This window comes from Sinocyclocheilus grahami, unplaced genomic scaffold (genome assembly GCF_001515645.1).
Source record: "Sinocyclocheilus grahami isolate Dianchi unplaced genomic scaffold, SAMN03320097.WGS_v1.1 scaffold27.1, whole genome shotgun sequence".
NCBI lineage: Eukaryota > Metazoa > Chordata > Actinopteri > Cypriniformes > Cyprinidae > Sinocyclocheilus > Sinocyclocheilus grahami.
In genome coordinates this window covers 61195-78831 of record NW_015505206.1, presented here as the reverse complement: position 1 = coordinate 78831, position 17637 = coordinate 61195, and the positions used below count along the sequence as shown (strand labels likewise).

General features: G+C 36.4%; 3 protein-coding genes across 4 annotated transcripts in view; all 3 read right to left on the bottom strand.

The window, feature by feature from the left end:
* slc4a1a (solute carrier family 4 member 1a (Diego blood group)) overlaps positions 1 to 4980 on the bottom strand; it is a 22010-nt gene extending 17030 nt beyond the window's left edge. Inside the window, exons 1-8 of the mRNA XM_016252458.1 lie at positions 4830 to 4980; positions 3186 to 3251; positions 3019 to 3074; positions 1558 to 1655; positions 1413 to 1459; positions 1162 to 1327; positions 500 to 635; positions 218 to 287 (exon numbers count right to left, since the gene is read on the bottom strand). Coding sequence (XP_016107944.1) covers positions 218 to 287; positions 500 to 635; positions 1162 to 1327; positions 1413 to 1459; positions 1558 to 1655; positions 3019 to 3074; positions 3186 to 3248 — 636 coding nt within the window. The 5' untranslated portion in view covers positions 3249 to 3251; positions 4830 to 4980. The remainder of the gene's footprint in view (positions 1 to 217; positions 288 to 499; positions 636 to 1161; positions 1328 to 1412; positions 1460 to 1557; positions 1656 to 3018; positions 3075 to 3185; positions 3252 to 4829) is intronic.
* Positions 4981 to 10019: 5039 nt separating this feature from the next.
* selenow2b (selenoprotein W, 2b) lies at positions 10020 to 12641 on the bottom strand. Of its 2 annotated transcripts, XM_071582351.1 has the most exons (5): positions 12597 to 12641; positions 12452 to 12503; positions 11510 to 11607; positions 11288 to 11364; positions 10020 to 10599 (listed from the first exon to the last, which is right to left on the bottom strand). In XM_071582351.1, the coding sequence occupies exons 2-5, from the start codon at positions 12478 to 12480 to the stop codon at positions 10519 to 10521; spliced, it is 285 nt and encodes a 94-aa protein (XP_071438452.1). In that variant the 5' UTR covers positions 12481 to 12503; positions 12597 to 12641; the 3' UTR covers positions 10020 to 10518. The 2 variants fall into 2 exon arrangements, with proteins under 2 accessions (XP_071438452.1, XP_071438451.1); XM_071582350.1 differs by having other exon boundaries at positions 12452 to 12634.
* A 998-nt stretch (positions 12642 to 13639) lies between these two features.
* selenow2a (selenoprotein W, 2a) lies at positions 13640 to 16274 on the bottom strand. Its single transcript, XM_016252447.1, has 4 exons — positions 16180 to 16274; positions 14846 to 14943; positions 14673 to 14749; positions 13640 to 14571 (listed from the first exon to the last, which is right to left on the bottom strand). The coding sequence occupies exons 1-4, from the start codon at positions 16206 to 16208 to the stop codon at positions 14488 to 14490; spliced, it is 288 nt and encodes a 95-aa protein (XP_016107933.1). The 5' UTR covers positions 16209 to 16274; the 3' UTR covers positions 13640 to 14487.
* Positions 16275 to 17637: the final 1363 nt, after the last annotated feature.

The following is a 17637-nucleotide window of genomic DNA, read 5'->3' as shown; positions in this document are numbered from 1 at the left end:
CAGACAGGTAGATAGATAGATAGATAGACAGACAGACATACAGGTAGATAGACAGACAGATAGACAGACAGACATATAGACAGACAGACAGACAGACAGACAGACAGACAGACAGATAGACAGACAGACATACATACAGGTAGATAGATAGATTGACAGACAGACAGAGATAGATAGATAGATAGATAGATAGATAGATAGATAGATAGATAGATACCTGTTTGGTGATTGAGAATGTTTGCAGCTCTATGTCTGCTGAACCAGGGGCCGAAGTGGGCTCTAACTGACTGTGAAGCAGAAACAATGAGCCATATAAAGTTTATAGTCATACACAGTCATATTCAGCTATTAATATAGACCCCTGTGACTCATATACCAAATAATTTCTGAAATCCAAAAAAACAGTTCCCAGGACTACTTTATACAGCGATAAAAACTGAAGTAACTTTCCTCCACATAAACACACACACAAAGCAACACAGATGACATGGAGCCTGACCTGCGCTTGCGTTGCAGTATGGCCACAAGAGCGTCACAGTCAGTGGTCCGGATCTCTTTTTTGAGTAGGAGTTGTTCCACCATCTTCTGACAAATGCTTGATAAGCTGCTCTCATCAACATCTAGCAGCACCGCCCCTGGTTACAGTCACCATAAAGAATATGTAAGAATAGTCCTTTTAATTCACCCCAAAACTGAAAACCTGGAATTCTAAAATGTGATGATTTATTATTATTTATATTTTTTTAAATATATAATGTATGTGTGTGTATTTATATATACATAATAAATATACATACAACACTCACATATATTATGCAAACAAAAACTTTTTTGTATGCGAGCAATCGCAATTAATCTTTTGACAGCACTATAAAAAATATAATTGTGATATCATGTTTGCTTTACATTATTCACATTTATTATCATGTTATAGTGTCATACCATTGTAACAGCTTTGAAAGAAGCTTTGATTTGCTTGGTGTGTTTTACTTGATCCAGTCACTGCATTTAACATGCCCTGGTTGAGATATGGGCCTCTGTTAGAAGTATATTTCAGTGTTTCTGCGGGCACCACACTTACCCATTTCCTTTCCTCTCTACAATTTATTATTTCATTAAAGTGTCCAAAGGCCAGAGGAAACATGTCACTTGGTGTCTCACCTGTGCTCATGACCTTGCGGAGTTGAATAAGGCTTTTGAAGGTGAGATAGGAAATGTGGGGATGACTCCACTGTCCCGTGGCAGGGCTTAAGTTCTCCTCATAACCCAGCCAGCGTCCCATTTCCTGCCACACCTCCCCACGTAGCTCGTTTAACTCAACGTATGCCTAGAGTGGACGAGAATTTTTATTAAGGCTTTTACAAAGAAGTCAAAGATAAGAGTAAGTGAATTCATGTGTTTGAGTGTATCACCTCTGCATCTCCTCTCTTGATGGCATTGGTGTTGGTATTTCGGGCAGCTGAAGAAGGGAAATGGAAAAATGAGTAGCGAATCGGTAAGGTGTAAGGTTTGTGTTTATATATGCATTTGTATTTTGTTTATATATTTGCAACACACCCTCTAAGTCTCTAGAGAAGGTGAAGGTCTGATGCTGCTTCTCTTCCTGCTGCCTCATCTGCTCTAAGTCATAGCTGCCTTTGTGTCCCGCAGGGGTCCTATAGAGGGCGACAGAGAGCACACACTACAGCCCACACACCAGGGTACAGACCCGACTGTCACGGCTCCACACACTCACCATATCTTATGCACCATAGGGCAGAATGAACCCCATCCTCTTACAAAGCGACTCAAGCCATCCCTGATACAAGAAACATAAACCTCACTCTGTCCAGCCCTCGCACTGCCCTGGTCGGCCAGAAGGGTGCGACGTTTGACAACTTTAGGCTACTGTCTGTAATCCTGAAGTACTGTAGTGTGCAGTAATCCACTACTTGTATTTCTTTATTTAAACTGAGAAGGGCACATAGTTGGGCTTGTGATCATTCATCACCCACACACAACATTCCATTTGAAAGTGAAAAAATAACTTCTGACTGTTAGAGATTTAAATAATTAGTAATTTTTTTATTTTTTTTATTTTTAGATTTTCAGATGAGAACTCTGTCTGATTAGCTTCTCCCAAAAATGAATGACTATATACATCAATAAATATAAATAACTGACTGGTAATTAAAAAAAGTAGATACAATTTTGTAAATATTTTTTTTTCTCTTTCCATTTTTTCCTCTTTTTTTTTTGCATTGCATTGCATTATTTTCATGACAATTATTAATTGTCAATATCTCAATAATTTGCCATAGAGGGTATACATAATAAAAAAAATATAATTGTGATATCATGTTTGCTAACGTATGCCTAGTGTGGACGAGAATTTTTATTAAGGCTTTTACAAAGAAGTCAAAGATGAGAGTAAGTGAATTAATGTATTTGTGTTTATCACCTCTGCATCTCCTCTCTTGATGGCATTGGTGTTGGTTTTATTTTTATAATTATTAATTGTCAATATCTCAATAATTTGTAAAATCTTATTCACATTGTTGCAATGTAAAAACATTAAAATTGCAAAATTGCATTGTATTTACACACCATGTTTGGTTTAATTTATGCTCATTTGAAGTTTTGTTTTTCACCTTGAAATATCAGTTTTCATGCTGATGGTACTTCTAATAAAGTGAATGCTTCCCCCAAAACGTCTGTTCTGGGAGTTGACATAAGTTTGGTCAATAGGTATGAAATTTTGCGAAAAAGGCAAAGTTGCAAAAATACACAAAACTACTTTGCATATAAAAAGTGTTAATATCACAAGGACCTAATAAAATAATAATCAAATTGTATAGATGCACCATGGTAATGACAGTTTGGGGATATTAATCATCATAATAATTTTACAAACATTACCGGTCTTTAAATTGATACAACCTGACAGCAGGAATCTTAAACTGTGGCTGAGAAATGCAGTGAAGCAGATGCAACTTTATTTGCATTTCTATCAGTGTGTGTTACGTGTGTGATACTCACAAAGTGAATGGAGATGGTAGAGATGACTCACTGTCCTCATAGGACATGTCATTGTCCTATATAGAGAGAGAGAGTGATATCTATCCATACTATAATACACATGTTATGTCAATAAAGCAACTTGACCTTCATCAACTACTTCATGTGCAATGAGATGCTCTCCTCACCCCTTCAAATGATACCGCTTCCATCATCAAGACTGTTTTCTCTCTGTCCCAGAACTCACACATAACCTTCATTCACACAGAGAAACAAAATAACACAGTCAGACTGTAAGAACTGCACACCTGCTACAGGCAGTGGTTATCATTCATTCATATACTCCCTTTTATTAAAGTGTTAGACAACATAACAAATACATTTCAACAAAGTGTATGATTGACTAGTATGAGTTTTACCAGTAAATTTGACTTCAAATGATTTGCATAGAATATTTACAGTGTATTTGCAATAGCATATATAAATATGAATATAGTTCTTAATGTTCTGTATGTCTTTGACTACTTCAGATAAGTAAAAAAGAGCAAGGTCTCCATTCACAAGCGCTGAGGATCAGATCACAGTTTTTGTCTTTCAGAGGCTCAAAACTGAGACTCACCCTGAACTAGCACAAGGGTATGTTAGAGCCACAAACAGACAATTATCTGAAGCCTGAACTTCTAGTGAATGATAAGGGCTCTTCTGTCCCTCATGGGCATAGAGATAGAGCACATCAGAGCGGTTTGATGGCGCTTCAAAACTCTCTACTACTTCAACAGATTGACAAAGATGGTAAACACAAATATATTTCTCATTGAACAAAAATCTTATCAACGTTTGCTAGAAAATTACTATGAAATGTAGAGCTATTTCCAATGTGTTAAAGTTCCACATTAGTTGGGATTTGTGCAAAAAATATGAGCAATGAACAATCTAGTGGAGAGAAGAACACTACTTCCTAAAATGTTTTATTAGAATATTGCAACTAATTAGTAAAATATGATATGTGACCTTCCCTAGGTTCATTAAGAAGCCTATATACAACAAATACACTGAAGAAAGTTACTCTATAGACAGAATTAAACACACAGCGTCCAACTTTTCAATAAACAAAATACACCAGACTGCACCAATTTAAAAGAAAGACAATTGATTTTCAGTAAGATGAACATTATTAACATTTAGATTTACTTACATAAACAAATTTAAACTTGTGGAAATGTTCTTTTAGCTTAGCAGTTTTAGCAATTGAAAAATGAATGGCACATTTAAATATGCTGCCTGGAATAATTTGTTAAATGCAGTTATAAAACAACTCCTTATATGAGCCTCAGTCTCCAGTATGAAAGCTCATTATTTTCAGCCTCAGTCTTATGAGATATTTAGAAATACAACTATTGAGACAATATATATAACATAAAGTTCAAATTTTTTTCCAGCAGTCCTTACAAAATGACTGATAAATTACTGCTGCAAGTAACAGTGAGGTCTGTACACTGAAAACACTAAAAAAATGGTGTAGAAACAATTTTCACTCAGAAATTGCTAGTATATTTCACAAGCAATTACAAAGAAACAGTAAGTAACACACTGAATTAACCATAACATTTTATAAATAGAAAAACTGAATACTACATTTTCTTTTTAAAACAGACTCAAATAGTCTTTGTTTTATTTCTACTTGGAAAAATAATTTTCTCCAGTGTAGCAGATGTCCCCCTGTGCGCAAGTGACCACCCTCTCATTTTAACCTACTGTTTTCGTTTGCATCCGCTCAGATCTTCTCATAAACACTTAGTTTGACTGTTTAACAGAGCGCAGCACACCCTTACCTGAGCCCAGGTGGTCCTGGCGGGTCTCTGTGCTGGGTTTCCGCGTCTACACTTTGAGCGCCCAACTCAAGACTGACCTCGGATCGATTCAAAAGGCATGGGTGGAGATGGAGGAGTAATGGAAAAAGAGAGAAAGACGTAAAGTCACGTAGTGCACGGCAACCCGAAAAGCAACAGCATGCGTAGAGCACCCAGGGGTGGGAGGGAGTGATAAGACCCCCATAATCAGAGAAACAGTCTTATCGATGGGGCCACCTTACAGGAGGAATACCCCAACCCTAACACCACTCCCAAAAACAGTCACCTTCAACCCGGTCCAAGACAGAACATAATAAGAGAGGCGGAGAGAGTTTGAGGCCTCTGGTGGTACAGGCTCAGTTACCTGTCCTAGTTAACTCTGTATCCTCATTAAACTGATTCAAAAGGCATGGGCTCATGTGCACTTTAATGCTAGTTCCTCAGGTAAAAAGGTATCTGCAAAAATATTAATATAAAATATAAACAACCCATCGTTTATTCTACTCTCAGAAAACAGTTAACCTGGATAAAGGCCAAATTATGACACACTGAGAGAGAGAGAGAGAGAGAGAGAGAGAGAGAGAGAGAGAGAGAGAGAGGTTAATATGTACTTTTAATGTGGAGCTCATCATAGGCAGGGTAAACTAATCAGTAAAACTATCTTGCCTTCTGATGTCAAGCTGCATAGAGCTTTGGGGTTCCCTTCACGCAGAGTATTGGTCTACACCCCTGTAAAGGTGGTTGGGGGGTGCTTTAAGGGGTTTCCCCCTCCAGGACCCTCACATCAGTTTGATATGTCACCTTTTTTCCGCTGAGTCACGGAAACACTGCTGCCCCTTGAGCCAATGAGAACTCGTTCAAGTCCTGGAAATAAAACAAATTTGCTGATTCACTTTTCATCCAGAGTGATGATTCGTATATTATATTTCTGTCTTACTATTCATTACTACTCAGGACACTAAACCTGGCCACATAATTTCACAGATTTAACTCTCTTTAAGATGTAATGCAAAAGAAAGGTTAAAATATAACAGTTTTATTAAAAAAATGTTTCAATATAAGCTAATTTGTATGTTACCATTCATCACATTACAGTTTAATGGATTATAATGAAGAAAAAAAAACCCAGACACATTTTGGTTTTATTGATTTTTTTTTAGTATTTTGTTTTATTTCTCAAATGCCTAATGCGTTTTCTGAAAATGCATATTTTGTCTTTATCCCTCACTTTCTGTTCAAGCCAGTTTTGTGACATTTTCCCTTTTAACAATAATGGTTTAATCACTCTGACATCATAAGTGAGGGCATTGTAACTGAGTTTTTGGTCACACGGTTCAAACTGATTATGTTTTGCTTATAGTATGTCTTTACACTTACATTTGCCTTTTCAATATTTCAGCTCTGTTATGAGGGGGACAAAAATCAGTGATTTGTTTTATATTATTTCTTTCCCTGGCAAAAAGTACAAAAATATTAACTTTTGATAACATTTTCTCAACTACACTGTTTGATTCATTAGTGAAAGCACCAAAATTGACATTTATGTTTAAAAGATATTAATTTAAATTTGAATGGAAAAAAATATCTGCTCTGAGAGAGTAAATATAATGTGGCCGCATATATATGACTGTGGGGAGAAAACGCTGGCCCCAACTCTGAATTAGGGAAAACTGGCCACTATTTTTACAGCAATTTTGACCATGGTACATTGGGTTTGGGATGAACACGGCTGAGAAAATGATTTTTGAAAGAAGCAGTAACCTGGCATCAACACATTATCAACGCACACATGACCCCATGACTGTTAACGACAGCGCTCAAATTTACACAAGCTTTCAGACACAAACACACAATTTATATCTTTCAATACATATGAACAACTAATAATCATTTTCAATATTTCAATACAAAACAACAATTTATGTGACCGAATGTGATGCATTACCTGAAACATGGAGACGGGGGTTGTGTGGTCAAGGGTCTTGGGCTGCCATTTAGAGTTTGAAGGTTCAATCCCAAGTGACACGGTTTCAGAAAACAGAGCACTTCTGTCATCCTCTTGTATTATTCCTAATGTGCCCTCGAGCAAGGCAGGTTGCTCTTAGACAAGCGATCCTGCTCCTGGAGAGCCACCTTCCTGCAGAGTTTAGCTCCAACCCCAATTAAACACATCTGAACCATCTAATAAAGGTCTGCATGATTACCAGAAACTTTGAGGCAGGTTGCAGCAAAACTCTGCAGAAAGCTGGCCTTCACGAGCAGGATTGGACAGGTCTGTCCCCGCAAATTATGATGCTGCTGTCTTGCCTGAGAACTGAAAACTAAGAAAAAGACAATGCCAAATGAAAGGAAAGAGGTAAACATCCCTCAATCCAACATACAATGAATTCTAATAATATATAGTCAACTTATAATTTACCTAGTGTTCATTTAAAATAATATCTACATTGTTAAAGTCCATGGGGAGCACCTTTATACCAGGTGCATTAGAGCACATTTTCACTGGGGACATCAGGCAATGATTACAGTCCACTGACAACATATTTATGATGTCAGCATTCACGTGGCTAGAGACCTTTCAGGACTAAAAGAGTAATTAATGCTCAGTCCTGCAGTTATGAGACCTATTAAAGGATGGAATAACTGCATCTCCAGAGAGGAGCATCACATGACCCATGAGCAATAACTGAACCATGATTACTGAGGCAGTCAGAGAGGAAGGTTGCTTTATATAGTGTGTGTGTAAATGCGAAGCAGGATTTTGTCACTTGTAGTTTAATACTATACCAAAAATGTATGTTTACTACACATACACTCTTAAAAATAAAGGTGCTTCACGATGCCATAGAAGAACCTTTTTGTCTAAATGGTTCCATAAAGAACCTTTAACATCTGAAGAACCTTTCTGTTTCACAAAAGGTTCTTTGTCGTGAAAGAAGGTTCTTCAGATTATAAAAAGATAACAAAGAGATGGTTCTTTAAAGAACCTTTGACTGAATGGTTCTTTGTGGAACCAAAAATGGTTCTTCTGTGGCATCGCTTGAAGCACCTTTATTTTTAAGAGTGTACTACAATGTATGTGTATTTACTACAGTAAATTAAAATGATATAACAAATACCAGTTTGCAATATCAGGTCAAATAACTGGAAGCAAATGACACCAGAAGTCTCACATATTCAAGTTACAAATAGCCGCATTCGCTGTTGTGTTAGACATAAGGTGGATAAAGTAGGAATGTGAATATTCATTTTTTTGACTCTAATGATTCAATTTGATTACAATTTCCACTGTAATGCATCATGAAATCTAATTTGATTACACTTGATTATTTTGGTAGCCTAGGCTACAGGTATGGGCCCCCCTTAAGAACAATGTGGATTTGCTTTTAAACTGTAACATATTTAGATATACGTTTAGCAAGTGCAGGATGATGATGATGCATCAGCCAATGTGTTATTGTAGGAAATAAATAGAAACATTTGATAATTTAGTTGTTATAGCACAAAATAGGGGGGTAAGATGGCCCCTACTGTCGTAAATTGCCCCTGCCTGGGATTAGGTCAAATTATTCTATGACGTATAGATACAGGCTTATGAATAATTTCAATATTTAATTATGTAAACATGCCACTCAAGCCTTCTGTGCCAATTCTGGGGGATCATCTTACCCCAAAAGTCTAATTTAACTTTTTTCTTCAAAATAAAATCAACTTTTATTCCACAAATGTAAAAATGTATCCAAAAATCCATAATTAACAGACACAAAAACGTTCATGTCATAGATCGCTATTTTCCAGAGTCATAACATTAAATCAATTACCTTAAAACTGACTAAATCTCAAAATGTTGATATTCAGACGAAATGACAAAATGAAAAACAGTGTAACCATTCATCAAGGGTTGAGATGAGGTTTTCTGCCATCTATAGTTAAAAGAAAAAAATTAAGGTGGAGGGGCATCTTACCCCGTCTTACCGTGTCTTACCGTAGTTATTTTCAACAATACGCTGACAACACAAATGTAACTAAATGGACAATTTAGTCCCCCACCCCACATTGTAGAATCTTGCAAAATGCTGACATTCACAGACTCAAGATTTGAATTTTGATTAGGAAATTAATGCATGATATATTGGACATTATTAGAATGATTATAATCAACCAAAGTCTGTAATTAATTGATTTTTCTTTGTCAGGTATTTGTTTTTAACACTGTTATTTATAGTATTCTTGCTCTTGTAAGTATCTCTGCTCTTCACAATAACACCAGTGTGCCTTACACAAAAGAGTGTTTGTATGATATTATTCCCCAGCGTTCATGCTATACTGCACATATTACATTGTATAGCACACAGTGTGTACATGTAGGTGTGTCCCTCCTCCAGTCTCTGGCGTTTTATGATAAAACACACCAGCTTGACTGTTCTGTGATAACCATACACACAAACTATCACCCGCTGCTTTAAGGGCGTTCACCCAATTTTCATTTTGAAAATTACAGTGCAGTGTTGGAAACTCCTAACAGAACTTTCCTCATATTATCTTAGCCTTAATAAGCATGTATGCACCATTACTACATGTACTTTAACACTTTGGTATAATGAAATGTTGGTGTCAATGCCCTAGCTGTGTTTTGTCTTGTTATATTGACTCTGAGCCTTCCTGACATGAATTGAATCACCATACTTAATATTTTTGTTTAGTGCACAATATTTATAGTACACTACACACCTGACTCTTCTGAAATGCCACCGATTGCTGGTAATAAATACCATTCTGTTACGTGCAATTAGTTAAGAAATCTTCATTATTGATGGCTCCATATAAACAGTTTCACCTCCATTTTGTTAATGCATGAAGTGTAAACTGAGATAAAAGCAAATCTCCTGAAAGAACACAGCACCAACGAGAAACGCCCTCTACTGCTGGCAGAAATGTTTACAACCTGAAGGATTTCTACAAAAAAAAAAACTCACTGCTGCACTAAAACGTCTAATATGATTCATAATAACTTATGAAATGTATTAGGTCTATAAATTTACTAGCCCAAAGAAGACGGACTTCACGAGAGTTAAATGTTAGGTATAGGCATATGTGACAACATATCAAAAACAATCTGCAAATATTTTCAGAAACTATTTATTGATTGATTTTTTACATTACGTGGACCACAATTATCAATGATCTTTGAGCTAGTTAAATCAACAGTTTCAGTACTCTAAGAAAAACGTTTTTTTCCCAAATTAAGTAATTTTACCAGTTACTTACCAACTACCCAATATTTGTGTCTTTATATCCACTAAAAATCATTCTATAACTTTATCTCTGAAATCCTAATTAATAAATGTACATTTTAGGTATCAGAATAAGACTAGGTGTGCCTCATATCTCTTGAATAAACTGATTATTCTGTCAGGAAAACGGACCATTAAATAAAATGAAAAAAAGTACTCTTCTCTCTATTTCGGGTTTAGGGTTTTCTGGACTAAAGCTTCATACCATAACTTTTGAACTTTGAGCTATGGCAATCATTTACGTCCAAAAAACTAGAGTGATAAAGGAGACGAGTGAAGAGCTTCAAAAACAATTAAACCATTTTCTGCAATAGAGCATTAAGATGCTCGTGTGGATCGGACAGAGGAGATGGCAATGGGCATCAGAGGTCAAAGCATTAGAGGATGATGCACTCTTTACGGTTTCTGGTGATCTTTTCAGGCTTTCCATCCTTAGCCTTAACAATGGCCTCCATAATCTACAGAGATTAGACCAAGAAAAATTATAATGACAATTAAAATAAGTAAACAACACACAACACTACTAGGTACAATTGTAGACTGACTTGACTGGATTTGTTTTTCATTATATTAAAACTCTTTTTAATATCTTAATCTTTTCTAAAGGCTTTGATTAAATGCTTGAATTTAGTCTGACAATGCAAACTTGCGCCAAACTCTAGATTTTCGGACAATACTTTTGTTTAAAGGGATGTGTTGGAGTGAATAGTGAAGGAAAAGTAGTCAACAATGTCCATCGTATAAGAAAGCGTTCAACGCCGTTTAAACAGCATCCCAGATTGCACCTCATGAGGCTATTGAGTGAATATGTCCAGAGTGCGCAGAGATGAAATCTACTATTAAATCGTCACATTTTTGGCACTAGTCTCATAATTCCATTTGTGTGGTGTTATTTCAAAACATTGTCTTACAGAAACAAACTTACACTATATGTGACAAAGCAAGATCCCACATTTATACGTTTTTGTATATCAAGCAAAATTCAAAAGCGTTGGCTTTAAAAAGTATTCTTGATCCTAGGCTGCTGCATGCTACTTAACCCAAAAGCACACAAGTCTAAAACTAGGAAGCAATATACTTTACAAAGTATTTAGCCACACAATATACACAAACACGCAAAAAAATGTAATATTCTCTGATGCTTACATCCTCTTCATAAGGGAAACCTCCTGTTTCTAATTTTGAGAAGACCAGATGTTCATTGATCTGTACTTCAAAACTTCCTACAGGAAAGAGGAAGGTGACACTGTTACTGTCAATCCCACAAGTTTTTCATTTATTTAGTTCGTGAGGAATTTATGTAAAGCATGCCATTTGTGGATTATTGTGTCTATATGAGGCCAGTCAGAAGGACACTATGTACTCAACCTCTCCGGCCCACGAAGCCTGACACCTCAGCATCAGGAACCTTGGCGCAGATGCCCCGCTTCAGCTCCTGGAAGCGAGGCTCGTAGCCTCATCTGCCGCTGGTGGGTCACAGAAGACTGGTTACTTCAGTTTGAAATATGCTCAGGCATTTCTGCTTTTTTTCAGAAGCTGCCATGCAAAACAGCTTAAACTGGTTTTTCCATATCGCACGATAACAACACTAGCGATGTCCCATTCACGAACGGAATGCTCTTTTTTTTCTATATAGAATTGGTTAAACCGGTTCACAAATTCATTTATTCAACAAATTCATCGCTGACTCCTTGTATGATGTAAATACACTTTAACTATTTTATAACGTAAATTGAAATGATAACCGTTTTCTTGAATCATATCTGCGACAAACGAAATACAACAAACACCATTATTAATAAAATAAAAATTATAAAATATATGACTACATACGAGTTTACTTGAAAAAATTAGAGCGTGTAAATATGCGACGCTTTGGTGTCAGGGCCCACACGATGAGGTAAACAATCGCTAGATCGGCGTCTGAACCGGCTCTTTGTTCAAACTGTTCAAAAGAACCGATTCGCAGTCAATATTCTTAATCGCCAGACTCGTTTCAAGTCAGGTCGGATAGATCGTATTTACGAGTTGAACGCACATGAACGCCACCACAAAGTCGTTATTACGACTTGTAAACTCGTAAATACGAACGTCCCAGGAGGACTTGAACGCAGCATAAATACACTTCATTTATGGGCATCAAAGCTCTTCGAAGTGCGTGTTTAATGAACAAATGTGTCATATGCAGCTCCCTAGGTTTTTTTGAAACATTTAAAAACATCACTTAATTTTTTTAAAGAATTTACAATGAGGAATAACAGTAATTTAAAGACAGCTAGATGCACTTGAATACTTAGTAAAGAAGCTTACCAGTATTCGACTTTTATCTGCACCACCATGATTCTCGTCTTTAGATTCTGACCTGTGAAGGTTAATGGATACCTGGTTGTTCGAGGAGACAGAAAACAACACATCCACCGAGACAGCTGCGTCAGAAAGACTACACCCTGCTCACCTCCACCTGCATGACACACCTAGAGCTTTAAAGGCCAGTAGCTGCTCATCACTGTCAATGACAATGATCCTCTTTAACAGTTCACTGTTGTATCAAAATAGTCAACAGCTGCATACAATTAGTATTGTTAGGGTACACTTGCCCTCTTCAGCAATAGTCAATTCACCTTTATTTATATAGCACTTTTAACTTTACAGATTGGGTCAAAGCAGATTTACAGTAAATAGGAAAATAGTGTCAACAATGCAAAAGGACAATAGCAAACACTTAATTTTCAATTAAAGGCAGTTCATCATTGAATTAAGTAATGTCATCATCCAGCTCAGTTCTTCAGTTCAAATATATCTGTGCAATTAAGTCGACATCGCTGGAAATTAATACTGGGGGGAAAAAATTATAGTAAACCTCACTAAGCTAGTTTGACAGGCCAGCATTCTGATGGTTTGCAGCTAAAATGTCAGGCCAAAGTACAGTAAACCATTTAAGGTTTAAGCTGTTTTCAGCAGTATAGCACTGCATGTAAAAAAGTGTTACAAGGTTTACATATATATTTTAATATACAAATATTGTTTTAAATTAGGACAAGCTGACAAAAAGCTTACTGTAACATATGACACACTGAACATATAATCAAATCAGAATTCACAGAAATTGAACAGTCCATGTATTTTATTTAATGTCAACAAATTAAAGAATCAGTTGGACCAAGTTAAGCAGCTAAACATCGCTGTCCTCACCTCATGAAGAAACGGCCATCCCACTGCACTCTATTGAATTAGGTTTGAGCTACCGCCTTAATTAAAAAGACAGAAAAAGACTACTAATTGCTGTATGTAATTTCCTATTTCCTTAACATTACTTCTACTGTCAAATCAAACATTTGTTATATGACACGCATACCAAAGCCTCTTAGAGAAACCGTTTTTGTGTGAGTGTTGTTTGACTACACACGAACAGCATACAGATGAAGGCAGAACACATGCAACATAATGAATGTTATGTAAAAAGCAAAGACCCAAACACAATTGGAGGACAAAACCAGATGATAGCTCATTATTTTATTAACCATATATGACTGATGTTTCATAAACGGGGTCATCAGTAGTTTCTAAAAACAACAACAACATGCGGCAGTGTCTGCAAGTCATATAAATGCCCTTAAACCAGCTATTTGGTTTGATTTAATGATGAAAAAAAAATGTATAACACTAAAACGCTAACAATAATTTAAACTACTGCGCAAAATGCTTGCAAGAGGCAAAACACCTGAGCTTTGACACCAAGCGAAGTTGGTCTAGAATGTGCTCTACAGTACTTCAAACAAGCATTTCAAGTACTCAAATACAACAATATTAAATTCATTTATTTGAGATCTCTTCATGCTGATATGGGGTGGTGGACATGAAGGGACACTTGCAAAATGACAATTTATCTACTTCGACACACCCAAAAATAATGACCCAAGCTTTAGGCATTCCCTTCTTATAGCAAACGTTTTAGTACATTAGTATATTCTCTTCAAATCCCCCAAAACAAAAAACATAATCAGCAGGTGAAAAGTGACCCCAGTAGGCAATGTGGCTTCAACAAAAAAAAGAAACAAAGACCTTAACCCTTCCATTGGCCTCCTCCTTAGCATCCCCGCATCTTGCTCCTCCAGCTTAAAGGATGCGTGGACTGCAGGCCTCATACCGTAACTGCTCACTTTAGAGTTACGATAATCATTTACGTCCAGCAACCAGAGCGGAGGAGTGAAGAAGAGGGGATGTTTCAGGATCCTACATCAATACACTCTTTCTCTAGATCTTTAAGTTATGTTAACAGAACCGTTCAAAATCTTGACCTTTTAGACATTTTTAGAGCCAAAAGTGAAGGGTCAAGTGGTGAATCTTTAGAGGATGACACAAGGAGGCCGGCTCTTGGTGATCTTCTCCACCGGCTGGCCATCATAGGCTCTTTGGATAGCATCCATAATCTTGTGGATGGGATAAAAGAGAGATGCACACACACACACATGTGAAAAATCAACAACTTTTTATAGGTGAAAATGTTATACAGCGTGAGATGTTTACTCACATCATCCTCATAAGGGAAGCCACTGGTTTCCAGCTTTGAGAAAATCAGTTGTCCGTTGATCTCGATCTCAAAGCTCCCTGGAAAAGAGAAACGGAAGAGCTGATGATGTTTGCTCACATTCATATTTTTGCATAAGATATAAATCACTGCATGGCTATAAATGTGCAAGGTACCTTGGCGGCCGACGAAGCCACTCACGTCCGCATCAGTGAACTCAGCAGTGACGACCTGCTTGAGCTCCTGAAAGCGGGGCTCGTACCCTCATCCGCCGCTGCAACATAACAGTGAAAGTAAGCTCACAGTAATTATGCCATCGAACAAACGTTTGGATCCAGGCAAACAGACAATGGGTGGTAACTAGTGTATGAGTTTATGTCTGACAATAAACCTGAGGACTAGAACTATCGAAGCTTGTTTCTGCCACAGAATTAAAAAAAAAAAGTAATTACTTTAAAAAAATATATATATATTATTACGTAATTTTATCTCACAATTTGGTCTTCGTTTCTTGCATTTCTGAGGAAAACTAAGAAATTAAAAAAAAAAGTCAGTTGCAGATCTGACTTTTTCCTCTGAATTTTAGGTTTACATTTCACATGACTGTTTTTTCTTTTACTCCACTATAGAATAAATAATAAATAAGGAAATTACGACTTTTCCCCCTTCGTTTATATCACCAAACTCTGAATTTAGATCCTGCAATTTTAGACTTTCTCAGAATTGAGAGGGGGGTAAGTTGTAGTTACCTTTTTTATTCTAAGATAGAAAGGGGCTTCCAATATAGAACACTGTAATTTTTATGAGAGGGTAAAAACTCCATACTGAAAGACTCTGAATACCATAACCATCACTGTGATCACTACTTCTAGCTCATACCATTGCACATAACTTTCCTCACAGTTCAGTTGCTGTGCATCATATCTCTTTGCAATAATCCCTAAACATATAAAAGACAAAGAACTTTTTTTTTAAATAAATATATGGCATTTATAATCTGTTAAGCGTTAAAGAAGCTAATGTTTGTCAAAATTAATAAGTTGTTATAGAATGTTACTATAAAGTAAATATAGTATTTTAAGGGGTTCCTGGGTTGCATGAGAGTTTGGATGGGGGTCTTTTACTCGGTATAAATTGAAAATCCCTTTCCTGAGGTTTAGGATTTAGTCTTCCAGCTAAAATCCCATAGTAAATTAGACGGATCATCTTAAATCTCTGAGGTACCAGCTCAGTTCCTTAAACCTGTTTTAAGAGAAACGCCGAGAATTGTGGAGAACAGCACGTGGTAAAACATGATGTATGATAAACTAGTACATGCCATTTATTCATGAATACATAAAGGAAACGAGATAATGAAGAGGGTTATGTTAATAACAAAGACAGCAGGCAATCTGCATGAGCTGTTTAATCTAACGTTACCACATTCGTGAAGACATTTTACCCGAATAGAGGAAAACGTTCGTAAATCACATACTATTTAAAATAATTGACCTATTGTAAAATCACTCACCAGTATTCAACTTTTATTTGCACACCCATATCTGCCCAGCTGCGTCACTGCGTGCTCTACGCTATTGTGCTTCCGCGTCTCTGATTTATCTTATATGAAACTAAACCTCTAGCGCCCTCTATCAGCTGGAAGAGGCATTTTGAAGACTAAAGGGCAGCTCAACAGCCTCAGAAACTTTTCGTTGAAAAGCCACACGATGGCAGCAGCTATTAACCCATTTCATCCCAAATTCTTCAGTAAGTGAGTCCATGTATTTTACCACTTGGATATAAAAACGACATATAACATATTAAACAGTTAAAAAAAGTAACTTAAATTGTTTTATTCCTGGGTTCTATACTATTAAGGTTTACCCTTAAAATAAAGGAACTTCTAAAATAAAGAACCTTTCAACATCTGAAGAACTTTTCTGTTTCACAAAAGGTTCTTTGTTGGCGAAAGAAGGTTCTTCAGTTTATAAAAAGGAACGAAAGAGATGGTTCTTTAAAGAACCTTTGACTGAATGGTTCTTTGTGGAACCAAAAATGGTTCTTCTGTGGCATCGCTGTGAAGAACCTTTTATGCACTTTTATTTTTAAGAGTGTAGTTGCATGTAATTATGCATCATTTACTGTTATAACTAAGTACATAATGTGTAACAAAGACACTGTAAAATTAAGTGCTACCCGATTTTATAATGTTGATCAATCAGTTACTTACAATTAATTATTATTTACTGGTGAGATTAAATTAGTTAACTAACTTTATTAGTGATATTTACGTTACAGCAATTTTTTAACGTCTGTAAGTCAATAACTGTCAGATTGCTAGATTTATTATTGTAGAATACTTGTCTCATTCATTTAATTCAGACAAGACAGCTCATCTTAAAATTGAAACCCACTCTAGACAGCATACTCATTTAAGCATTTTACCCTGCTTATAACACATAAAAAAAGAATGTAGGACATCCAAAACGTCTTTGATGGGGCAAAGACATCAAGAGAAGGCACGAGATCTCAAACATGCATCAATCATTTGCTCCATCACTGCCTGTGTAAAGAGGAAGAAAGAAAGAAAAAAGAGGCTAACGCTTTTGTTAAATTGGGCTCGATTGTTGTTAAGATTGAACACGGCTGTAAGTCAATAACTGTCAGATTGCTAGATTTATTATTGTAGAATACTTGTCTCATTCATTTAATTCAGACAAGACAGCTCATCTTAAAATTGAAACACACTCTAGACAGCATACTCATTTAAGCAGCGGCCCTGCTTATAACACATAAAAAAAGAATGTAGGACATCCAAAACGTCTTTGATGGGGCAAAGACATCAAGAGAAGGCACGAGATCTCAAACATGCATCAATCATTTGCTCCATCACTGCCTGTGTAAAGAGGAAGAAAGAAAGAAAAAAGAGGCTAAAGCTTTTGTTAAATTGGGCTCGATTGTTGTTAAGATTGAACACGGCCGGCTTCTA